Raw genomic sequence first — 27026 nt, 5'->3', positions numbered from 1 at the left:
AATTCCTCCTCTTCACAGGAGCAATACTAACCACTAACATAGCATACAAAAAAACAGTCCCCTTTATCTATAAATAAATTGTGTCCACATTCTTCACAGAAATGGCAGATTTGTTATTTTAGATGCTTTTCCTGATCAGCAATCACAAAACTAAAAAAATCATAATAGTTTACTTTATTCATAGTAATGCAAGAACAACTTCACACTTTAACACCATGTAACCACTTTTCTGCACTGGCTTATACACATTGAAATTTTTAACAATGCACTCAAATTTCTAGTATCTGTGTTTACACTATTAAAATGCACTACAAGTAAGGGAAAACTAATTATTCAAATACTATTAAAGACATTGGTGAACAGTCTTAATGAATGCGTCAGTCCTCGAACTATTTGCATCTCCCAGATGACACTTGCCAGTACTCTAGATTGAACAATCAACTCCTTTAGAGACAATTTCATGAAGCTGCATGCTAAAGCACCATCCCACACAAAATACACTTGATTTGAATTCGGAATATGCTCTCTAATGTGAGCTAAATGCAAAGTAGCATGATTTAGGAACATTAAACTGAGATCTACCACCTAGCAGCCAACAATTAAGCCATGAAAAGCAAAAGATGCAGTTTGCAAAGTAACATCGGACATGAAAACCCTAATTGGCATGAGACAGAGTCAAGCAATTTCACCACTTACAGGGACAAAGAAAAGTGAAGATGATACTCCATTAGCTGCTAGACAGAGCTCTCCGAAAGTCACCAAGATTTTAAATCAATGAGTATGTATACACTATCTTTGAACAGTCCAACTTGTGCTTCTAGAAACTGAATTTTTGATAGACCTGTATAGTTAAAAAAAAAATAAAAAAATTATATGTCTTTTACTTTTGTAATACTTGTCAGTCAGTCATTTTCCAACCTGTATAGGCCTTAAGAGGGTGGCCTGTGGGGTGCTGGAACCTTTGCCAACCAGCACAGGGCACGATGCAGGAACTAGCCCTAGACAGCACGCCAATCAATTGCGGGGCAAACACACCCCCTGTCACACAAAATGGTCAATTTAGATTTGCCAATTCACATAACCTGCATGTTTTTGGACTGTGGGAGGAAACCGGAGCACCCAGAGGAATTTCAAGTAGACACAGGGAAAACATGCAAACTCCACATAGGATGGACCTGGTATGAACACCTTGGTGTCCATATTTGAAGTAGCTGCAATGCTACCACTTTTAATACTTGTCTTCATTTTCTATTGCAAACATACCTGACAACACATTTTTAGAATATGTAAGTACATCATTACTAGCCAGGGCTTTAAAATCAGAGTCACTCTTGATGGAAAATATGCATAAATAAAAATTTGTCTATCCAAATATACATCCATTTTTAATCTGTGTACATGCATTTATGCATTTATATTAAGTGAAGTTTATCAATTGCAGCAATCCAAAGAAGGGAAAGAATTTCAACTAACAGCCAAGCAAAGACATTTCACACAGCACCCCAAGAAGGCCGTTCTAAAAACAGCAATATATAAAAATTGATATGCAACATGAAAGTTTTTCCAGATTCTCATCAGGAACGCCCCTGGACTCATTTATTTCCACAAAAATTACCCACTACTTGGTAATCCAAGCATGTAAGATCAACCTATTAATGTGTGTGTGGTAGAAGGAATTTAAGTACCAAGACCAGTCATATTTGTATTACCCTTCTAATGTTTGTGTGCACTTTTACTAGCCAGCTTTGATGCCAAATCTTAAATTGTTCAAGTTTTCCTTAGGTCTTTCAACTTATTGGAACCCTCATTTTGATTCATCATATTACTGACAAATTTGCCAGAACCTCTGGGACACCATTAGTGCAACCATATAAAACTAACTTCACTGACTAACTGTTACCAGAGAAGTTCATTCAAGTTCACACTCTAATATCATGCCTTTTGCCATGGCTCCCTCAACATGGAAAATCCATAAACAATGCAGCACGCCACAATTAACATTCTGATTTTAGGCCTTCAAGAAGTTGTAGATAATGACAATTTTGACTTCTTCCTATCTAAGAAGTGGCCCAAATGGTTAAATAGTTTCCAAACCTTCCTAATTTCATCCCCAAGTATAAGGGTGAAGAAAACACCTGCCATATCCACTTCATCATGGCTCCATTATGTTAACGATTTACAAACCTTTACCTCATCCTTAAGACATTTCCTTGCATCTCATATCGGGAGTCTCATCTACATTACTAGTTCCACCTTGTATGGAGCGTCGGGTACTACAATTAGGAAGGTAAAGATGCCAATCTTCGGATATTCTTCAAATGCTTAACCTTTATCCTAGTTTTTCCGAGAGGCTGGGTAATTGTGAACTTAATTTCAAATCTAACAAAACATTCACATTTCATTAGACTGGGTGCCATTTTACTAAATAGCTGCAAATGCCTGTGTTGTTAACTCTAAAATTCAAAAACGTGATTTTTGCGTTTTTAAATATATTACACAAAAATTTACCTTTACCTGTAGAATCAACATTACTGAACACTGATCCCCATGCGGGAATCACTGTTGCTCTCTTCTTGCTAGCATTTGACCATATTTTATAGGTCTGGTCTCTGATCAATGAGCCACCGATTGAAATTGGCAGATTTTCACTGGAAAAAAAGACTCCGATAAAAAGGCAGATCACAAAAACTAATATTTACAGCCCCAGCTTTTCTAAGATTTGTTGCAATTTAGTTGTAGTGCTCCTGCTGTATGCAAGGTATTTGTTGTATAATGTTTTAATACAACTCTCATTAATGTCCTAAGAAAAATTAAAATTCATGCAAACCACTTGTTAAAATTATATCACGAGTAATGAGCTAGCAAAAAATAAACTGCCATTAATTTTTAACCTTCTCCGTTTCGAGCATACTGAACTAAACTCAAAGTAGGGGACATGCGCAATGTCCAAAGTCAGATAAAAAAAAAATGGATTGTGTATGGTGAAGACTGGTATTCATATACTGTACAAGTTACTCCTTAAGAGCTAGCAATTTACAATTAATAATTAGCAATACAAAATGCAAATGACCACAGTATTTACTGTATAGTCAGGAGAACATTAATTTGGTGGTCTATAATTTACGAGAAAAGTAATTTTTGAAACTCATTTGTAGCAGTCCCAACTGTTATTTTAACATTACACTACCAGCTGCTTAAATGCTGCTTTAATCATCACTGCCTCAGTGAGGTTTTATGAACAAATGTTTAGGAAAAATACTTGGAGATCAATGCATAAATTAATCTAAAACATAAGTTGAAAATACAAAAAATTCTGAAAGTGCAGACTTTAAACATTACTCCTTGGGGCTATGTGTTAGAAGTTAAAACACAAAAAAAGCACAATTTCCAGTGGCAATTATTTCTTTTTACCAAAAAATAGACCCCTTCTCTAAAGGTTTAAAAGGGCAGTATAGAGCACATTAACACAAATCAAAAACAGCCTTAAAATTTCCTAAATACATCCACTATATTAAAAAAAAAAAAAAAAAGCCTTACACAGCCAATAGCCAGAAACCACTGTAGAGTCGCATTAACAATCATAGAAACATTTTTTTTTATCAATGAATAAAAAGAACAGAATAATCTGACTTGCATAAATGCTACCCTAAAGGTTTTTCTAAAAGCACCTTTTAATCTGACCTTTGAACGTCTCAATGGAACAAGCCTGACAAAGGACCAGGGGATATTATTCCAAAATCATGTTGCCAAAGACTGAAAAGCATGATCATCACATACTGTCATGCTCATAAGTATTTGGACAGTAACATTTTTTATAATTTTGGCTCTGTACACAGAGCCATCAAGGATTTGAAATAAAGCAATTAGATGATTGAAGTGCAGACTTGTAGCTTTAATTTAAGGGGTTTACCAATTTTTTTTTTCCTGCTTAGCCCCAGCATTTCCAGGTGTTCAAAAGTATTTGGACATCTGACAAAGATGCGGTTCCATACCCAGGTGGGAGCAGTTCCTTTACTATTTCATTAACTATTAAGCAGGGAAAAAGGTCTGGCGTTCATTCCAAGAGTTGATTTTGCATTTGGAAGGTGTCACTGTGAACTTGCGGTCCAAAGAACTGTCCACACAAGTAAAAAAAACAGTCCTTCATTAGGCTGATAAAAACAAAACAAATCCTTTAGAGATATAGTAGAAACATGAGGTGTTGACAAATCAACCACTTGGAACATTATTAAAAAGAAGGAATTAACTGGTGAACTCAGCAACACCTGAAAGTCTGGAAAACTGCAGAATGCTATCCTTAGTGAAGAACCCCTTCACAATTTGTAGCCAAACCAAGAACATCCCCCTGGAGGTAAACATATTACCAAAAGTCTACTATCAAGAGAAGACATCATGAAAGTAAAAACAAAAAACAGAGGGTTTACCACAAGGTGCAAACCACTGGTAAACCTCAAGCATAGGAAGGACAGATTAGACTTTCCCAGAAAACACTTTTTAAAAGCCTGTCCAGTTCTGGAACAATTGTCATTGGAGAAAGGTAACTAAAATGAATATATACCAGAATGTTGGTAAGAGTATGGAGAAAAGAAACAGCTTATAATCTAATTAATACCACCTCATCTGTGAAACATGGAGCAGTTTCATGGCATGATCATGGCATGAAATCGCATAGTAGTGTTTATTGATGAGATGACTGCTGACAGAAGTAGCAGGATGAATTCTGAAGCATGTAGGACTATACTGTCTGTTCAGATTGAGCCAAATACTACAAAACTGATAGGGCAAAGCTTCTAAGTTTAGAGAGAGATAATGAGCCAAAACATACTGCAAAGCCAACACAAGTGCTTTCAATGCAAACTAGTGTAATATTCATTGGCAAAATCAAATGAAATCAACCCAACTGGACATGCAGATTCACTTGCTGAAGACAAAAACTGAACACAGAAAATCCAACAAACAAGGAGCAACTAAAGACAACTGTAGTAGAAGCCTGACAAAGCATCAGTAGGGTGGAAACCAAGGACTTGGTCCATGAGCCCCAGACTTCAGGAAGTCATTGAATGTAAGGAATTTTCAACCAAATATTGAAAATGGTAATAGTTATGATTGTTAGTTTGTGCAAACACCCAGCCGCAGGGAATGCACAAACCTGCGTTTCTTCATGCAGGTCCTAAGCTCGGATAAATAGGGAGGATTACGTCAGGAAGGGCATCCGGTGTAAAATTTTGCCAAATCAATATGCGGACAACAATACAAAGTTTCATACCGGATCAGTCGAGCGCCGAGTTGACAGCGACCACCACCAGTACTGTTAGCCAACAGGGTGATGGCGGAAATTGGACTACTGTTGGCTGAAGGAGAAGAAAAGGGGTTAGAGACATGTCTGGAGGCAGGAGGAAAGTAAAGAGAGTGGAACGGAGGGTAGGAACTTTGAATGTTGGCAGTAGGACTGGTAAGGGGAAAGAGTTAGCAGATATGATTGAGAGGAGAGAAGGAAGGTTGATATATTGTGCGTGCATGAGACTAAATGGAAGGGGAGTAAGGCCAGGTGGATTGGAGATGGATTTAAATGGTTCTATCATGGTGTGGACGGGAAGAGAAATGGGGTAGGAGTTATTCTAAAGGAACAGTATGTCAAGAGTGATTTGGATATACTGTTCAGGCCATGCTCTTTCCTTCCTGGAAAACCCAGCATAATTTTTAAGTGTGCAAAAAACTGAAGGACATTTCAGCATAAAACATCACAATAAACCATTAAAACAAAGGCATTAAAAAAAAAAAAAAAAAATGGTGGATTCAAGCACTTACATTGCCCATGTACTCAGAAAGAAGATCTTGCAAAGCCTGGCGTACTGCATTGCACTCTGCCACAATACGTTCTCTTCGATCATCCCTTGTACAAGAGGAGTCAGCCATCAGCGCTGCTCCACTAATGATGCTCTCCAACCTTTCCTCCAGAGAAGGTCTGAAACGTTCTTCGGTGAAACTCTGGGGATCCATAATGACTTGTTTCTGTAGGGAAAATTTTTAATGAGCATTACTTTTGTATTTTTTTCATCAATTTAAAATATCAGGTTTATATCAAAAATCATTAATTCAGTAAGTAAACCTCAGCATATCAATTAAGCTAAAAAACCACAAGTACAAAAAAAAAAAACTGAAACTGCACAACTGCATTTTTGTCAAATTTTAGACACTGAAGGAGAGACAAGGGTATTACATTCTGTACTTTATGTTTAAAAAAAAAAAAACTGGTAAAGTGGGGAGTAACTTAACGGTGAGTTATAAAGGAATACTCCTACCAATGATGAAAAAATTGTTACTTGGTGTAGATCGTAGTAGTTGTTAAAAATGTTATATTTTCATAGAGGATTAAGAAGCATCCCCATACAATGGGCTTCAAAAGGGGCCAGTGTTTAAAGAGCAAGTATCAAAACATCAGTGTCACACAATCTGTCAACTAACTAGTCATACATGCTCACTATGTTCCAGATATGAGTTTTTTCTAACTTCTAAACATATTTATATGAAACATTTCCAGAAAATCCTGAAATGCACAAAAGTGTAGCCTGATTACACAAATCCAAGCTTTTGAACTGTAGTTGTAGTGTGTTTAACACTGTGCAGCATCTGGAAACTGATATAGGATTGTCTGATATAGGATTTCAGTTGCTCAACAGTACTGGGTAGTCTGTTGTATTTTTCATTTCGTGACGCACCACATGTTTTCAACTGGTGAAAGCTCTGGACTGCAGACAGGCCAGTTCTGCAGCTGGACTCTTCTACTACGAAGCCATGTTGTTGTAACAGATGCAGCATGTGGCTTAGCATTGTCTTGCTGAAATATGCAAGGCCTTCCCTGAAAAAGATGTTGTCTGGATGGGAGCTCCAAAACTTGTATATACAGTACAGGCCAAAAGTTTGGACACCTCCTCATTCAAAGTGTTTATTTTCATGACCATTTACATTGGTAGATTCTCACTGAAGGCATCAAAACTATGAATGAACATATGCGAAGTTATGTACTTTTTTAAAAAAAAAGGTGAAACAAATGAAAACATGTTTTACATTCTAGTTTCATCAAAATAGCCACCCTTTGCTCCGATTACTACTTTGCACATTCTTGGCATTCTCTCGATGAGCTTCAACAGGTAGTCACCAGAAATGGTTTTCACTTCACAGGTGTGCCTTATCAGGGTTATTTAGTGGAATTTCTTGCTTTATCAATGGGGTTGGGACCAGCAGTTGTGTTGTGCAGAAGTCAGGTTAGTTGGACGATCATTTATTTTTCAACAGGACAATGACCCCCAAACACACCTCCAGGCTATGTAAGGGCTATTTGACCAAAAAGGACAGTGATGGAGTGCTGTAAATGGTCATGAAAATAAAGAAAACACATTGAATGAGGAGGTGTGTCCAAACTTTTGGCCTGTACTGTACATATTTCAGCATTGATGGTGCCTTTCCAGATGTGCAAGCTGCCAATGCCATAGGCACTAATGCACCCCATACCATCACAGATGCAAGCTTTATAACTAAGTGTTCATAACAAGCCAGGATTATACCTCTCCTCTTTAGTCCAGAGAATGCATCGTTCATGTTTTCCAAAAAGAATTTCAATTAGTCTGACCACAGAACAGTTTTCCACTTTGCCGCAGTCCATTTTAAATAAGCTTTGGCCCAGTGAAGATGGCAGCGTTTCTAGACCATTTTCACATATGACGACTTCTTTGCACAATGGAGCTTTAACCAGTGCTTGCGGATAGCACGGTGAACTATATTCACAGCCGATTTCTGAAAGTGTACCTGAGCCCATGCAGTGATTTCCATGACAGAATCATGGTGTTTTTTAATGCAGTGCCACCCGAGGGCCTGAAATAAGATCACGAGCAACAAATATTGAAAATTAACCTCAATTGTTGCAAAACACACTCCCAGCTGTTTTTCCAGAACCACCTTTCCAGACTTATGCTGCCCCTAGTTCAAACTAAGATGTCTTGCTGCAACCAAATTCAAAATGACTTGATATAGTAAATCTCACTTTCAACATTTGACATCTTCTATTGTGAACAAAATATGGGTATGAGATTTGCAAAACATTGTTTTTATTTACATTTTACACAGCGTCCCAACTTTTTTTCGAATTAGGGGTTGTATTAAGTTGCACAATTATGTTACTTGCTTATGGTCACTTTCTAACAGGTTGTATTTTTTACCGCAATCGGTTGTCTCTTATTCAAATATAGAACTTGATCTCATTTAATTACTTTCAGTTTTCAATGCTGGATATTAATGTGTATCAATCTTTTTCTGTGCATTTATCACTTTTGTACTAATTTGAATATATGAAGCACATTAAGCATTGACCTATATAAACAAAAAGCATTATAGCTTCCTTGGGCAAATTTTGCTATCTTCTTGCAGTGATTTGTGGTTAAAAATAAAATGCCTTCATGCATTTATGGACCCCTTCACTTACAACCTTTTTGGGTATCTGACTAGTCAAATTCTTCACTTTAAAAGAATGAAATAATTCTAGGTGTTGACAAAAAAAAAAAAAAAACACCCTACTATGAATTGTCTTTTAGAAGAATGCTACGCTCCTTTGTGTACGCTTACCCTATTCCACACAGGCACCACCTTAAGCTTTGTTGATTCCTTTAAATTTAAAAAGGATATTCTTTTTAATTCTCTCAAAACCATTTTAGTATTTTCATCCTGCAATCATCCTCACCTGCCATTCTGAATGCCAGTAATACCTCTAAAGCTCACACTGGCCAAATACATTCTACTCTGGTTCTCCCTTAGCTTCATCCATGTGCTCCTCACTGGTGCTCCAACTCTGCTTTACTCCAGAATGTAAACTTCTCTAATAAAACTGCAGCTCATTAAAAAAAAAAAAAATAAACCATCATATGGTTGATCTTAAATTAAGAATTCTTTACTAGGCAAAAATTTAAATTCATTGCTCCTGCAAATGGCTGAATTTACAATTCAACATTTGCGGGCTGGCCAAGAGAGTCTGGAGCTAAACCCACTAGAATTTTTAATCAATTGCTTGCAAAAAAATTCAAATCCCTTTTCTCCTGACATTAATGCCTTCTTTTAAAAGATCTACCAGTTTTGAGTGTGTTTGAGGATTCTGCATTACGACCCCCTGAACTTAAAGCCTTAGACACCATTATCAAAAAGAAAAAAAAAAAATCACCAGGCCCTTATTGAATCAGTACTTAGGCTTTTTCCTACTTTGATATCAATTATCCGGCCAACTTCTTCAGATATTAAAGTCTGCATTCTTATAATCTCAGATGAACTTAATACCACACTGATTACTGTCCTGCCAAAACCAGACAAAGACTCTTTAAATGATCTGTGCCGATCATCCAATTTTGCTAATCAACTCTGACACCAAGTGGTTGGCTAAAACTCCTGTGCTGCATTTATCTGTTACACATTAATATACCAATTCTAAATGCCCTTTGTTAAGTCAGATTATATTAAAATTGATAAAAGTAAATTTTCCTAGTTATGTTAAAATGTTTACCTACTGTATATACTGATGCATAGTCAATGGAAGATTCTAATATAACCACTACAAGGTAAAATATAAATGGATTTTTTCTTTTTTATTTCTGACTAGACTAGTTCAGTCTATGATCTGCCTTGGACATGGTATGTCATGGAGGGCAAATAATGTTGAACAATATTGAACATAAGGAGTATACTGAAACCCATTTAAATTTCATCATAGAAAAGTAACAAAACAAGTATAGAAAGCAACTGAAGTTCAACATGTGCAAGCTAAGATTGAAATGAAACCGTGAAGAAACTTCTGCCTTTTATTCCGATTGCGTAATAAGTTAAATGAAAATGGAAAGTTATTTAAAACAAACCACTGGACTGTGTTGGACAATTGGAATTTCTTTTGTCACAGGTTTGATTCATGCTGGATCATAAATTTGCCAATTGGAGATGCTTCATTTTGGGAACTTGGAAAAGATGCAGCTGCTCCCATTTCAAAACTGGTTATATTTGTGCACGTTATGCAGCTGACAATATCAATTATCTTGCATATTCAGTTGATGTAGTCCCTACCTTACCCTTACCAGCTGCCTCTATCTTTAGACGCAAAGATGACAGTTGAACTGGGCCTTGCTTCACCAGATCCTGAAACAATTATTTGGTGCCAACTTTATTAATGACTAAAACCCTACACTCATCTTCAGCAGTGATTCTTACTAATTCAGACATTAACAGTTTCAAATTCACAAGCACAAGTGTAAAATCCAAACATGTCCCATCTTTTTGCTCTTCATTTTCCACTGTTAAAATGAATATTGCGCGCTCAATGTGCCCTCGCTCATTGTATCAAGGGTTTTAACTTCACTCCAATAAATTTTCCAAATTTTTAAAACCCCGTATTACTCCTCACTAACCATAAGTCTGGAACAGGCTCGATGATCTTGCCAGTCTTCCTCTTGGCCACTACACAATCTTTCCTTCATTTCCTTAAAGCTAAAACCACTCCAGTCTGAATTTGATCCATTTATTCCATATGCTTTAAAGTCCTAGCACGAAGCAGAAAAGCACCTAGATTCTGTTGGGCAACCATTTTCTTTTTTCGCATTGGTTTACTTTGGGCATTATAGGGGAGATTTTAGACATTTGAGGCACTTAGATCCAGGTTCTCTATTCATTTATCTTCAGCCGAGCTCAGCCCTTAAGACATGTGGTGTATTGCTTTCTTTCCTTCTCATCCACTTTTTGTATTTGCGCTTTCTTTTTCCTCTCATAATGAAAGCCAAATGCCACTTCATTTGCAGAACTATACCAAGCCTCCAATAAGCCTTTATCCTTCAATTCCGTGTGACAGCATGAACTCCCATCCTCCATTACCTTATTATGGAACAGCATCTTCAAGAATATCACTGTCATCCAGGAAACCCAATCAGAATATTAAATTTAACTTGTCCATCACTTGTATCATAGCACAACAAATTGGTTTGCTATGGGTTTATCAACCTACCCTGTTTGCCACTACTGCTTCTTAAAACATCCCCAGAACCTTTCTCCACGTTTTGGAACTGTCCCACTGTTGCTTTCTATTGGTTTGCTATTTCACTCTCTCTCTCTGCTCAGATCTCACTTTTTCTTCTCCTTAACCTTCCCACACACTCCTACCCATCCAATCCAGCAGAGGTCCTTCTCTCTGGGTACAACTGCGGTCAAACTTGCACTGGCCTCCAAATGGAAATGCCTACTGTTCTTTCTCTATTGATTCTTGGAGTTCTTCATTCTATAATCTAACACTTCTTGAACTCTTGGCAATGAGGATAATTGAGTATCTGGTTTGAACATCAGGCAATGGCTTTCACTCGCAAGGCTTGTGGGAGAGAATGTTCTTGCAGCTAGTGATGTTGAGAATGTATGCTTTTTGCTGCCTTTTCTTTTTCGATCTAGCTGTGGACTGCAGCTCTTTTGGATTAATCTTGCAGAATGCACTTTAGCAACGTTGTCTGGTGGTAATAAAATCTAATTCCAGATTTTTTAATTCCCAAAATGATTGGGAGGTAACACTTTTGCATCTGCTTGCAAATACTAGATACAGCATTCGATTTTGAACCTGCATTCAAAGCTCATATGAACAATATTTACAGACCTGCCAATCATCTTGGGAACACTTGTATTTCATCTTATCCATTTTGATAAGATAGGCAGCCAGACTGACAGTGTGTGCAAATTAAAACATCCTAAATACTGGTATTTATCAATTTATGGGACACTGCTATAATAATGATTTAATTTACTAAAATTGATTTTAAGTAATATTTATTTAATTTATTGCATTTCAACATGGTCAGATAAATCAGGTTATTTAGGATGATCACTTTCTCAATAACCCCTATGATAAAATTCTTAGAAAATAAAATCTTAAAAATCTCCTACACCTGATACATTAGTGGGAAAGTCCAGTTCCAACCTTCACAAATGAAATGCAAATCCTGTAGGGTACCAAGCTGCCTATCATTCAACTTCACTGTAAATTGTAGAACAAACATAAGCTATAGTATTGATATTATCAGTAAAGAAAAATTACACTTAAGCCTAATCTGGGAGGGTGGCAAAACACAAGGCTCCGAAAAGAAACTCAAGCAAGTGCTGGGATCTAGGCAATAATTGGCTTCATTAAAATGTGTGCTGCTCATGTGCCTAGTCATGTACTTGCTCACAAATTGCCTGTGAAATATTAGGCTATGTAACTACATATATTGTATGAGCTTATTTATAGCATTCCACATATGATCTCTCCCAGTTTTGTTTATTTGCAGACAATTCGACCATTTTTTAATAAAAGTGTAGCAAGGCAAAATTCAACCTGAATATTAAAACCCAAGATGTTTGCGAATACGTTATAAACTGAATCATATAATTGAATTGGCAGCACATCATCATTTATAAACTGAATTATTCATAAATATTTTGATAGAGTGTGAAGATCGGTCTAATCAACCAGCTCTAGTGTAAGAGATGTAAGGGATTAAGACTGATGCTTAGTGGCAGCCATATTTAGAGGAAGCATATACAGATAACCCTACAAGATTGTTTTTACTACACATTGAGCTTGCTAAATATTAAAAACTGGGCTGTCAAAGTTAACAAGCTAATGCACTTTTCACTTTAATTCCAAGCTGCAAGATACACACACACACACTCTAGAGTCTCGCTTATCCATCATAAACGGGCCAGCAGAACGTTGAATAAGTGAAACAGTTTTCATGTTTTAGTAATAACTGAAAAAATGTAGACATGAAATGTTTAATGTGTGAAGCCGAAATACAAATATGAAATAAACACTTTCTCAAAAGGTACAAGTATAACAAAACAAGTGCACTTTTATTTCCGATCTTGGCCAGTGTCCACATGTTGCTGCATGTTGGTATTTCTTTTGAACTCCAGGAGATGCAGAGGACAGAATAGTATAGAGAGAGTTCCCACACACACCCAAGGACCGTCTTTACAACTTGTGTATAAGGTGTGAAGCCTGAAGTCCAAATATCAAACAAACACTTTCACAAAAATTATAACAAAACAAGTGCACTTTTATTCAAGAATATAACTGAAGAAAAAAGAATGCAGGTTACGGTAGGTGGTTGATGCGACAGCTTGCGTGATGCAATGCCAAGAACCGCCGACTCCCAATCAAGAGCTTCTGGGTTCGATGCTGGCAGCTTCTCAAGTTTACCATTTTGAGTAGAGAGCTGCTATTATTGTTAATATTATACAAAAAATTTATGTCTGTAACAACCGCAGTAAATTTATAGTGCTTGTCAAAGTTACCATTTTTTTTTATTCAGTTTTATTCTCTCAGTCGCGTTCTGACACTGCTGTTTTCAAATAAAGACGCGCTATAACAGAGGTGAACTCAGATTGGAGAAAACCGAAGCCCTCCCTGCAAGAAACGTCCACTTACATAGAACGACGCAGCTGCACCAGGCGTAAAGGTGAACCTGGGTCTCCTAACTGCGAGGCAGCAGCGCTACCCACTGCGCCGCCACTTGGAATATGTAAATCAGCCTTCTGTGAAAAGACAACGGTAAAAGCACGTGGGAAAATACAATAACTTCAGCGAATACCAAGTGGAGGCAAGGAAAAACGAAAAAAGTGGTATAAACAACAAAAGGAAGTTGATAGAGTAACAGTGTCGGAGAAACTGGAAAGCTCAAGATCAAAGTCGCACACGGCCAGAAATAATAAAAAAAAAAAAAGTCAGATATCAAAGTCGCCGCGAAAAGGCAAGTCGTAGCCCACCGTCCGAGTGTCAAAAGAAAGCTTATTAGGGTACAGAGGAAAAAAAAAAATGCACACTGTTTTTGGGGAAGCACGAAATGTCAACTTCAATCTCGCAATTTCCACTTTAATCGCGTAGTTTATTTTGTCATTAAAGTAGATCATAAGCTTCATCTTAAAATCATTTAATTTACTAGTTTCTCAAATCCCATCATAACTAAAGTAGCACATTAAATGCTTTGCTTTGCATTCGATCTTTTGTGCTGTGTGTGTGAATCACTATGTGCTTCCTCCGACAGGACACAGAATCCATTATATTCGTAATATTACTGCTCTCTGAAAAATTAAAATACTTAGATGTATACATAGGAGTATACATAGTAAATAGGGGCTGCCTGACACAGAGAAGTAGACCAAAAGTACCTCAAAAGCTAGACATCATGCCAAGATCCAAAGAAATTCTGGAACAAATGAGAACAGAAGTAATTAAGATCGATCAGTCTGGTAAAGGTTATAAAGCCATTTCTAAAGCTTTGGGACTCCAGCGAACCACAGTGAGAGCCATTATCCACAAATGGCAAAAACATGGAACAGTGGTGATCCTTCCCAGGAGTGGCCGGCCGACCAAAATTACCCCAAGAGCGCAGAGACGACTCATCCGAGAGGTCACAAAAGACCCCAGGACAACGTCTAAAGAACTGCAGGCCTCACTTGCCTCAATTAAGGTTAGCGTTCACGACTCCACCATAAGAGAGAGCCTGGGCAAAAACGGCCTGCATGGCAGATTTCCAAGACGCAAACCACTGTTAAGCAAAAAGAACATTAGGGCTCGTCTCAATTTTGCTAAGAAACATCTCAATGATTGGACCTTGTGGACTGATGAGACAAAAGTTGAACTTTTTGGAAGGCAAATGTCCCGTTACATCTGGCGTAAAAGGAACACGGCATTTCAGAAAAAGAACATCATACCAACAGTAAAATATGGTGGTGGTAGTAGTGTGATGGTCTGGGGTTGTTTTGCTGCTTCAGGACCTGGAAGGCTTGCTGTGATAGATGGAACCAAGAATTCTACTGTCTACCAAAAAATCCTGAAGGAGAACGTCCGGCCATCTGTTCGTCAACTCAAGCTGAAGCGACATGACAATGACCCAAAACACACCAGCAAATCCACCTCTGAATGGCTGAAGAAAAATAAAATGAAGACTTTGGAGTGGCCTAGTCAAAGTCCTGACCTGAATCCAATTGAGATGCTATGGCATGACCTTAAAAAGGCGGTTCATGCTATAAAACCCTCAAATAAAGCTGAATTACAACAATTCTGCAAAGATGAGTGGGCCAAAATTCCTCTAGAGCACTGTAAAAGACTCATTGCAATTTTTCGCAAACGCCTGATTGCAGTTATTGCTGCCAAGGGTGGCCCAACCAGTTATTAGGTTCAGGGGGCAATTACTTTTTCCACACAGGGCCATGTAGGTTTGGATTTTTTTTTCTCCCTAAATAATAACCATTTAAAAACTGCATTTTGTGTTTACTTGTGTTATATCTGACTAATGGTTAAATGTGTTTGATGATCAGAAACATTTTGTGTGACAATCATGCAAAAGAATAAGAAATCAGGAAGGGGGCAAATAGTTTTTCACACCACTGTGTACACACACACACATATACATAGATTGAAAGATAACAGTAAAGTAGAACATAAATAAGTAAAATTGTGATGTACATAATGTGTATGTACACACACACACACACATATATATATATACATACATACATACATACATACATACATACATACATACATACATACATACATACATACATACATACATACATACATACATACATACATACATACATACATATACATACATACATACATACATACATACATACATACATACATACATACATACATACATACATACATACATACATACATACATACATACATACATACATACATACATACATACATACATACATACATACATACATACATACATACATACATACATACATACATACATACATACATACATACATACATACATACATACATACATACATACATACATACATACATATATATACATATATATATATATATACATATATATATATATATACATATATATACATATATACATATATTATATATATATATATATATATATATGGCCGCTATATATACACACATATAGGCTACTTCTGACAGGGGACTCTGCCAGCCGTTCCCAGCAGACCCTCAACACGTTTGGGCCTACCAGGTCTGACCCGCTCTTCACCCGAGTGTCCCAGACATATGGCCGCAAGTCCGACGACACGACCACAAAGTCGATCATCGACCTGAGGCCTAGGGTGTCCTGGTGCCAAGTGCACATATGAACACCCTTATGCTTGAACATGGTGTTCATTATGGACAATCTGTGACAAGCACAGAAGGCCAATAACAAAACACCGCTCTGGTTCAGATCGGGGGGGGCCATTCCTCCCAATCACGCCCTTCCAGGTCTCACTGTCATTGCCCACGTGAGCATTGAAGTCTCCCAGCAAAACGAGGGAATCCCCAGAAGGTATGCCCTCTAGCAACCCCTCCAGAGACTGCGAAAAGGGTGGATACTCCAAACTGCCGTTCGGCGCATACGCACAAACAGTCAGGACCCTTCCCCCCACCCGAAGGCGGAGGGAGGCCACTCTCTCGTTCACTGGGGTAAACCCCAATGCACAGGCTCCGAGTCGGGGGGCAATAAGTATGCCCACACCTACTCGGCGCCTCTCACCGGGGGCAACTCCAGAGTGGTAGAGAGTCCAGCCCCTCTCAAGGAGATTGGTTCCAGAGTCCAAGCTGTGCGTCGAGGTGAGTCCGACTATATCTAGCCGGAACCTCTCGACCTCGCGCACTAGTTCAGGCTCCTTCCCCTTTAGAGAGGCGACATTCCATGTCCCAAGAGCCAGTTTCTGTAGCCGAGGATCAGACTGCCAAGGTCCCCGCCTTCGGCCACCACCCAACTCACACTGCACCCAACCTCCTTGGCCCCTCCCTTAGGTGGTGTACCCACATCCATCCATCCATACACACACACACACACACACACACACACACACACACACACACACAGTAACACACACAGTAATCCCTCGCTATATCGCGCTTTGACTTTCGCGGCTTCACTCCATCGCTGGATTTTAAATGTAAGCACATCTAAATATATATCACAGATTTTTCGCTGGTTCGCGGATTTCTGCAGACAGTGGGTCTTTAAATTTATGCTACACGCTTCCTCAGTTTGTTTGCCCTGTTGATTTCATACAAGGGACGCTATTGGCGGATGGCTTAGAAGCTACCCAATCAGAGCATGTATTACACATTAACTAAAACTCCTCAATGCTATAAGATATGCATCCCTCGCGGAGCTTGATTGTTTGCTTGTCTCTGCCTCTCTCTCACCCTCTCTGATATTCTCTGCGCCTGACGGAGGGGGTGTGAGCAGAGGGGCTGTTTGCACAGAGGCTGTTTGCTTAGAAGATATTAACGCTACTCTAAAAATGGCGCGGCAAACTTAAAAGCACAAGTATTGATTTTTTGATTGTTTGCTTTTCTTTGCGAGCTCTCTCTCCCTCTGAAATTCTCTACTCCTGAAGAGAAGATCTATTTGCATTCTTTTAATTGTGAGAAAGAACTGTCATCTCTGTCTTGTCATAGAGGACAGTTTAAACTTTTGACTAAAGGGTGTTATTTCATGTCTAGAGGGCTCTAATAATGTTAACAGTGTGGGAGAGTGTATAAGGGCTTAAAATATATAAAAATAACTACACAAACATATGGTTTCTACTTTGTGGATTTTCGTCTATCGCGGGGGGGTTCTGGAACGCAACCCCCGCGATCGAGGAGGGATTACTATATATATCTGTACATCTGTGTGTGCACAAATCCTTTAGATGACTGAATGTTTTGCTGCCTCTTGGCTTATTTGATATTGATTGCAAGTCGGGCGTGTCTTGCAAGAATCTCATGTTTAAGGTCCCCGCAAGATGCTCTGTCGCCAATCTCTTTCATCTCGCGGTTTTGTTTAAATGTCTTCCGCGATCTTAACGTGAAGCTCACGTCTCTACGCCCTTGTGTTTCTCTCCAGGTTGCAAATGCACATGAAATTCTGCAGAAAATGCATACAAAATAAATGCAAAATATTAACAGACTTACTATCATCAGATTCCACAGTTCACAAACTAAAACTTCAGTTTTAGTAAAATGTAGGTTATGCACTACTTGGATGCATGTGAAGACTCAAATATAGCTGTAATTAATTGAAGCCAACCAGCTCTTTTTGTTTGTGAAGTGGATGCAAGTCAATCTTGGCCAATAATTCTTTACCACCTTTTCCCATCTTTAGAGTTGTACTACCATAAGAAGGTAATGAACACGCACTCCACAGACCACCACTGCAACATGACTCAGCTTTGCGACAAGTAACAAATGTGGCTTTGTGGAGGTAGTAAAAATTACACCAAAATTTCTCAACTCAGCCGGTATACCAGAGCAATTTTCAGTATTCTTATCAGGATTCAAATTTAAAGTATGTTCTTTTCCAAGACTATAGTTAAGCAAAAGAAATACGGACTATAGCCCTGTATAGATTCTGAAGAATTCAGGGACAACATGTTAAGAGCCCAACTAAATTCCCTACAGTCTCCGTTTTGATAATGCAAATTAAATAATAAAGCTTGCACGGGAAAACTACTCTACATCTTTTGTTTTACAAATGTATCAATCAGCACTGGCAGCAAGAAGCCTGCTATCTCATCCCCCCACTACCGCAGCTCAAGTCTCTTTATCTGGGTGTGAGGTATCCGGAGTTGTACAGGGTAAATAGTTATTTGGAACACATGCATTTCATGCATATTCTATGTCTACAACGCCAGACAAATGCTAGGTATTTGAGTTCACCTCTTCTATACCAGTTCTTTATTTGAAAAGAGTGTCAGACCGGGGAGAGCGTGAACGTAACAGAATAACAATTTAAAAAAACAAAATTTACACCAGCTGTTACAGACTCAAATCAAATGTATGTTTATTCTATAACAGTAACAGCAGCAGCAGGTTATATTTGGTTATATTCTTGAATAAAAGCACACTTGTTTTGTTATACTTGTATCTTTTGTGAAAGCGTTTCATATTTGGACTTCAATTTTCACACATTATACAATTCCTTTCAAAATGTCATTGGTACTATAACAGGAAAACAGTTAGGTCCTCAACATTTCTTACCTCACATTTCTTGTCATCCTACATTTACCCAGATCACTGCAACACGGAACACACCTTAAACACAGGTGTTCTAAATATATTATTTACTCTATACAAATTCCAGGCACCTCAGTGAGCTGGGAGAACATTTTGTCTGACTTAAGCTGTGGCAGTGAGGGGTGGTGGTGGGATAGCAGGCGGCTTGCGCTTATCAACACATTTGCAAAACAAAAGATGCTAATGGAGAGGCGTGATGGAATTTAAGGTGGCCCGGGATTACGACTTTTTTCGTAGGCTTCAGGAATTCTAGTGTTAGTACTTCAATTTATAAAAACACTTTATGAAAGCACTTCAAGACTTGGTAAAAAAAGGCCATGTCCACTAGCTGCAGCATTTAATCATCATGGACTCACTAAGAGCACAGAAGCAACTTTGTATATTTGCAATAAGAAAAACAAATTCACAAGGACATAAATATAAAGGTTGGTTCGAGGTAAAACCAACACAAATATACATATGGGATTCAAAATTGTTAATATAATCCCAACCCCATTTTTTCACTCCTCACATCACTTGGATGTACAATCACACAAAGAGCATGCCAGAGAATAGTTTATCTATATGGGCTCTACTCCCAAGCATCTGCAAAGAGCAGCTGTATTTGAAGCTCCGAGCAATGAAGGCCCAATAAATACCACAAAGACCACTTTAGACCAATTTGTTTCAAAGCAAACAGTTATATAAAAAAAAAAACCCAGTTCGCAGTAAATCTTACTGATTTTAGAGGCATTTGTGTTTGCATATTTTTAAGAAATTTGTATGATATTCCTTAAATAACCAAGGTGGGAGCTAAACGTGTAAGGCACAATTTAAAATATGGGGGGAAAGAAAAAAAAAAAAAAGGAGGAAGACTGTTTCAGCAAATTACATAACATTGTGTGCTGCATACACACACAGGGTTGGGAAGTGTTTGGTTGCAGGAAAACAAAATCCTGCAGATTTGATAACCTCCAGCATCCAAACCCCTCCCCATTTTCTGACAAGAAGTTTTCAAACAATTCAGAAAGCCCAAGAGCCCAGTGTATATAATCATTGCAAATCCAAAATATCAGCAGCTATTCTAAGCCTTTGGCAGAGTATTATAGGCTAGATCTTGTTGTCAAGGAAACTAAACATGACTCATCAATTGGTTCCTCCATCATAATAGACTGCCAACATGTGAGCAGCAACTCACATCTGTATTCTTTGAAGGCAGTCATGTCTGATGTAAAAATGACAGTGTTAAATGTGAAAAGGATCTACTAACGAAATAAAAATAAACCCTTTAAGTTATCTAAGCCAATTTTTTTTTTTTTTTTAAAAGGTAAACGAGTTCCACCTAATAAAACATTTTAAAGTTAAAAATTACTAAATCCATCCATCCAACCTATTCATTTGGAAAAAAGAATTCTTGATAATGCTGTAGATTAACTGAAGCTGTAAATCTGCATTATTCTGGTCATCAACTAAAAGGAAATAAGGATGCATTAATGCAAACAGCACATTTTATAGTATATACACACAAATTCATATAAAACAGTGCAACTACATCCATATGGAAAGAAACTCAAACAAAAAAGGCAACCACAATTTTTGAAAGAGGCAAAAAAGCACTTTCCTTTGTAAACAGGCCAACAGAACTAGCAGTGGATTTTCCAAACATGTATCAAGTGCTCCATCTACTGGATTCTTCATAGAAATTCAAACTGAGCCAAAAATAAAAATTCCTATATATGCACACACACACAACCCCACTTTGAATAAATACTGAAAACTGCAGCTTCTACATAACTAGATGTTATTCAGCTACACATGTGTATACTCAGCACTGAACAGGTTGGAGAGGTGTTCCACAACATGAAACATTCACATGTAAAAAGGTCACACAAACAGGAGCAGATCACATTTTACATATAGAGAGTCAACAATAAGTGTTAATAGAAAGCAAGTCTACAGTAGGTGTTATACTAAATGTTTTACAGGATATCCAATGCTTCAGTACATTGATGTTTGCTAATTATATTCCATTTCACAACACCACCAACTCCACCTAGGATGCATGCCAAATTATCATGATTAGGCCCATCTTTGCAAGGTAACAGTAACTCGCATTAGGTGCAAAGCAATATCTGCTAAATGACACTTTTGCAAGTTAGAAGAATTAGATTTGTAAGACACTTCAAATGCTGGCAAATGTTATAGATTTGCAAACAGAGCTGTGTTACAAAATAGTAAACAGATTTTCAGGCTCCATGGCATGGCAGGTCTGACTGTTCTAGTAAAAGTGTTTCATATTAGACAAAAAAGGTGGTTAATATTTATTCCACTTAGGATGCAAGAGGGCTTTTTTTTTTTTAAAAATAAATAGTTATATAAAACATGAAATCGATACCACTTATCCGGTGCTGAAGCCAACAGCACACTACATGATACTCCGAGAGAAAGCATTCATGATCTCACTGATTTGATGTCAGATTACACGACAAGGTATTAAAAAAGAATATCTAGTTCAAGTTCTGCCTGACAGAACAAGTGCCTATACAAGTTTTTTCATGATATGGTGCATTCTGCCAACACTCTTGGACCAAATTTCTTTCTTCATATGTGTAATAGGATGAAAAACACCACAAAGCAAAGAAAAAGAAAAAAAAATCTGACTTGCCCTTGGGGAACAAAACTGAGCATTAAGGGTGTCACGCTACAAATTCCAAGCTCTCTGCCAGGAAAACTGAAGTTTTTTGTTAATAAAAAAATAAAATGTATATACAGTGTATATCTATCCATCCATACTCAAAATGCTACAATTTTAATATATACAGCCAAAGTGCACTCACATCAAAGTTGTTGAGGGCATGGGCCAGTTCACCTCCTCCTGCAGACTGTGAAAAGGTAACATCTTCAGAGGCAGTGGCCTGAGCAGCACTTGAGATACCAGACACAGCAGTTTGAAGCTGTTTGTAAATAAGGTCTCGATTTGCCTTATAAGCAGCCACATCAGGGTGTTGAAGGCAGGCCTGTGAAGCAGTATAGAGCATAGGGATGTTCCTCTGCAACACTCCACGTGCTGCAGCCATCTGATCCTTTTGGTGGACATCTTTAAGCTCCTTAAAATAAAACAAAAAATATAAACCTACCAAGAAAAAGCTCAGATACAGATATTTGATATAAACTTAAGATCTATTAGAAGATAAAAGTCTGATTATCTCAGCCTGTGTAATAATTTACTCTACTTTCAACAAAAAATATAGCAGTGGTATGTCTTTCATTTCCTAGGAACATCTGAGTACTGGGGTGTTTCCGAACAAAGATTTTTTAGTGAAGCAGTATTGAGTTGTATGAAATAAAATCAAAAATTTGGGTACCCTTGTAATTTAGCTGATTTGAATGCATGTAACTGCTCAATACTGATTACTTGCAACACCAAACTGGTTGGATTAGCTCATTAAGCCTTTAACTTCATTGACAGGTGTGTCAAATCATGAGAAAAGGTATTTAAGGTGGTCAATTGCAAATTGTGCTTCTCTTTGACTCTCCTCTGAAGAGTGACAGCATGGGATCCTCAAAGCAACTCTCAAAAGATCTGAAAACAAAAGATTAAGTATCATGATTAAGGGGAAGGCTACAAAAAGCTCTCTCAGAGGTTTAAACTGTCAGTTCCAACTGTAAGGAATGAAATCAGGAAATGGAAGGCCACAGGCACAGTTGTTAAACCCAGGTCTGGCAGGCCAAGAAAAACACAGGAGTGGCCTTATGTGCAGGATTGAGAGAATGGTTACAGACAACCCACAGATCACCTACAAAGACCTGCAAGAACATCTTGCTGCAGATGGTGTATCGCTACAATTCAGCGCATTTTGCACAAAGAATATCTGTATGGCAGTGTGATGAGAAAGAAGCCCTTTCTGCACTCACACCAAACAAGAGTCGCTTGTTGTATGCAAATGCTCATTTAGACAAGCCAGATTCATTTTGGAACAAAGTGCTTTGGACTAATGAGACAAAAATTTACTTATTTGGTCATAACAAAAAGCACTTTGCATGGCGGAAGAACACCACAGCATTCCAAGAAAAACACCTGCTACCTACTGTCAAATTTGGTGGAGGTTCCATCATGCTGTGGGGCTAGTTCAGGGACTGGGGCCCTTGTTAAAGTTGAGTGGGATGAATTCAACCCAATATCAACAAATTCTTCAGGATAATGTTCAAGCATCAGTCACAAAGTTATGCAGGGGTTGGAAGGGCCACCACATTCCCCTCACTTTCGATTATCATTGAAAATCTATGGGATGATTTGAAGCAGGCTGTCCATGCTCGGCAGCCATCAAAATTTAACTAAACTGGAGAGATTTTGTATGGAAAAATGGTCAAAAATACCTCCATCCAGAATCCAGACACTCAAAGGCTATAGGAGGCATCTAGAGGCTGTTGTACTTGCAAAAGGTGGCTCAACTAAGTATTGATGTGGTATCTCTGTTGGGGTGCCCAAATTTATGCACCTGTCTAATTTTGTTATGATACATATTGCATGTTTTCTGTTAATCCAATAAACGTAATGTCACTGCTAAAATACTACTGTTTCTATAAGGAATGTCATATACAGGGAGTGCAGAATTATTAGGCAAGTTGTATTTTTGAGGATTAATTTTAATATGGAACAAACACAGTGCTATCAGTCAATCCAAAATGTTAATAAACCTGAAATCTGAATGTTTCACAACGGAAATGTGAGTGTGAACATCATCAGGGGAATACATATGTGCGCACAATTATTAGGCAACTATTAGTGTGCAGATTTATTATGCAACTAAAGGAAAAATGAAAATAAAACAAGTGAGATGGGAAAATTTTCATCTGTTATAGTGAGAATAATAAACACCTCAAAATTTACAAACATCTGACATTTCAAAAAAAAAAATCAATCAATGACCAATATAGCCACCCTTCTTTCCAATAACAGTCATAAGCCTTTCCATTCATGGAGTCTGTCAGTTTCTTGATCTGTTGACGATCAGCTTTTTGTGGAGCAGTGACTACAGCCTCCCAGACACTCTTCAGAGAGGTGTATTGTTTTTCTCCCCCGTAAATCTAGCATTTAAGAAGTGCCCACAAGTTCTCGATAGGGTTTAGGTCAGATGAGGAAGGGGGCCATGTCATTATTCCTTCATCTTTAAGGCCTTTACTGGCTGGCCACGCAGTGGAGAACTTCGATGCAAGTGATGGAGCATTGGCCTGCATAAAAATCATGGTCTTTTTCCTGTATCACTGTTTGAAGAAAGTGTCTTCGAAAAACTGGCAGTAGGTTTGGGAGTTGATTTTGAGTTCATCTTCAATGCAAAAGGTCCAACTAGCTCATCTTTAAAAATACCAGCTCATACCAGTACCCCACCTCCACGTTGGAGTGGAGCTCTGTGCCCATTACTGATCCACAGGTCCATCCATCTGGTCCATCAAGAGTCACTCTCATCTCGGTCCATAAAACCTTTGAAAAAAATCTGTCTTCAGATATTTCTCGGCCCAGTTTTGACGTTTCAACTTATGTTTCTTGTTCAGTGGTGGTTGGGTTTCAGCCCTCCTTACCTTGGCCATGTCTTTGAGCACTGAACACCTTGTACTTCTGGGCACTCCAGGTAGGTTGCAGCTCTGGAATATGAAAGTACTGGAGGATAATGGGTTCCTGGTAGCTTCACGTTTGATTCTTCTCAAATCTTTGGCAGCTAATTTGCGTCTTTTGTTCTCAACACGTTTCTTGCGACCCTGTTGACTATTTGCAACAAAATGTTTGATGGTTCTGTGATCACACACCAATATCTTAGCAATTCCAAAAGTGCTGCATCCCTCTGAAAGACTTTTTACAATTTTTGACTTTTCAGAGTCAGTTAAATCTCTTTTTTGGCCCATTTTGCCGGAGGAAAACTAGCTGCCTAATAATTCTGCACACCTTGATATAGGGTGTTGATCTCCTTAGGCCACACCCTCCCTCATTACACAAATACACATCACCTGACATGCTTAAATCCAATAAGCATTCAAGTTAATACAGCTTGGAGTTGGAATATACGCATTAAAAAGGATATGGTCAAAATACTCACTTGCCTAATTGTGCACACAGTGTATTAAAAGGTAGTTGCTAACTTTGAAAGCTCAGCCAATGAAAAACACAAATCCAAAGAATTAAGAGGGGTTCCCCAAACTTTTTCATATGACTGTATGTATGGGGTAGACAAAGCTCACTGAGATTGTACAGGTGGTGAATTAGCTGAGGGAAGGGAAGGCTGCAAGGATCTGTGGTATCTGGGGTGAACTTCTCTAGGCTGGTGGTAAGGCTGTTCCCCTGGCATTGCAAGCAATCTTTGCATCCATTTGGGAGACTGGCATCATCCCAACTGACTGGAAAACGGGACTTGTCATTCCTATTTGGAAAGGGAAGGGTGATCGCCTGGATTGCGGCAACTACAGGGGGGATAACACTATTCCCTGTGCCAGGTAAGGCCCTTGCTAGGGTCATGCTCAATTGGATCCGTGATCACTTAATAACCTACCAGCAACCCAACAGTCTGGTTTACGCCTAAGAAGTCTACCATCGGCTGCATCCTGGAACCGAGGGTTCTCATGCAGCGCAAGCATCAGCAGAGATTACTTGCAGCCTTTGATGATTTTCGTAAAGTGTTCGACTCAGTTGATCGAGCTGTCCTGTGGAACATCCCAAGGGCTCGCGGGATCCCTTCGAGGTTGCTGGATATCATGGCCAGCCTATACACTGGTACTATGAGTGCTGTGAAGAGTGGAGGCAGAACCTCTGTTTTTCAGGGGTGTGTTCTTGCTCCTACTCTGTTCAATGCTTGTATGGACTGGGTGTTGGGCAAGGTCATGGGGTCCAGTGGCTGTAGAGCATCTGATGAAGATAGATTCACGGGTCTTGACTTTGCCAACGATGCTATGATCTTCGGAGTCAATAGAGAGCTCTGAATGGGGTGCTTAAGAGACTGAGCGAGGAGTCAGAGTGTCTGGGCTTGCAAGTGTCCCAGATAACCAAGATCCAGGCTTTTAATGACCTCTTGGGCATAGCCATCAGCAGTGTATCTGCAGAAAGAGTGTCGAGCTTGTCAAGAGGTTTACTTACCTCCGCACTGACATTCATGTCTCTGGTAACTCTTCCTATGAAGTCAGTAGACAGATTGGGAGAGCATGGGGGTGTCATGAGGTCGCTGAAAAGGGATGTGTGGTGCTCCCGATATTTATGCAAAAGGAAGAAGGTCCAAGTCTTTAGAATCCTGGTTCTTCCCGTCTAGCTATATGTTTGCGAGACATGGACACTATCCAGTGACCCGAGACGAAGACTGGACTACTTTGGTACGGTGTCTCTCCGGAAAATCCTTGGGTACCGTTGGCTTGACTTGGTGTCAAATGAGCAGTTGCTCATGGAGTCCCGAATGAGGCACAGTACCTGCCCTGTGAGGGAGCGTCAGTTACAGCACAATGGCCATGCGGTGCTTCAATCACCACCCGAGGGTGATCCATCTCGTAAGATCCTCATTGTTGGGGACCCAAGTGGCTGGACCAGGACAAGGGGTCGCCCACATAACACCTGGTTGCAGCAGATAGAGGGTCATTTCCGGAGGGCGGCAGTGGACCTCGTGTCTGCCTGGGGGGGGTTGCCAACCGGGATCCCGAGTTGTTTCGTCATGTAGTGGGTGTGGCAACTCACTGTACCAATGCATGCTCTGCAACTTGACTTGTAGACAAGCCTCAGAGGAGTTGAAGACTCTTTGGTGGGGGTAAATAAATTTTTTACTGAAAGAAAATGGCATTTAGAAGGCCTCAACAAATGAAAGTACACCACCAGATTGTATCTGATCATTCAATAGATCAGTTACACAAATAACTTACCTGTAACTACCGAATTTACATTTTACAAATTTTTGGGGGCACAAAACACCCGTTATAAAACATT

The 27026-nt window shown here is 38.8% G+C and overlaps 1 protein-coding gene across 2 annotated transcripts in view; it reads right to left on the bottom strand.

Annotated features, from left to right (window-relative positions):
- The window catches only part of ctnna1 (catenin (cadherin-associated protein), alpha 1), a 205777-nt gene that overhangs the window by 141282 nt on the left and 37469 nt on the right, over positions 1-27026 (bottom strand). For both annotated transcript variants that reach the window (XM_039775526.1, XM_039775527.1), the window contains exons 6-7: positions 21910-22179; positions 5809-6012 (exon numbers count right to left, since the gene is read on the bottom strand). In XM_039775526.1, the coding sequence (XP_039631460.1) occupies positions 5809-6012; positions 21910-22179 (474 nt within the window). The remainder of the gene's footprint in view (positions 1-5808; positions 6013-21909; positions 22180-27026) is intronic.

The sequence above is a fragment of the Polypterus senegalus genome, chromosome 13 (assembly GCF_016835505.1).
Source record: "Polypterus senegalus isolate Bchr_013 chromosome 13, ASM1683550v1, whole genome shotgun sequence".
Classification (NCBI taxonomy): domain Eukaryota; kingdom Metazoa; phylum Chordata; class Cladistia; order Polypteriformes; family Polypteridae; genus Polypterus; species Polypterus senegalus.
The sequence above is the reverse complement of the archived record's forward strand: the minus strand, read 5'-3'. Positions and strand labels throughout refer to the sequence as shown.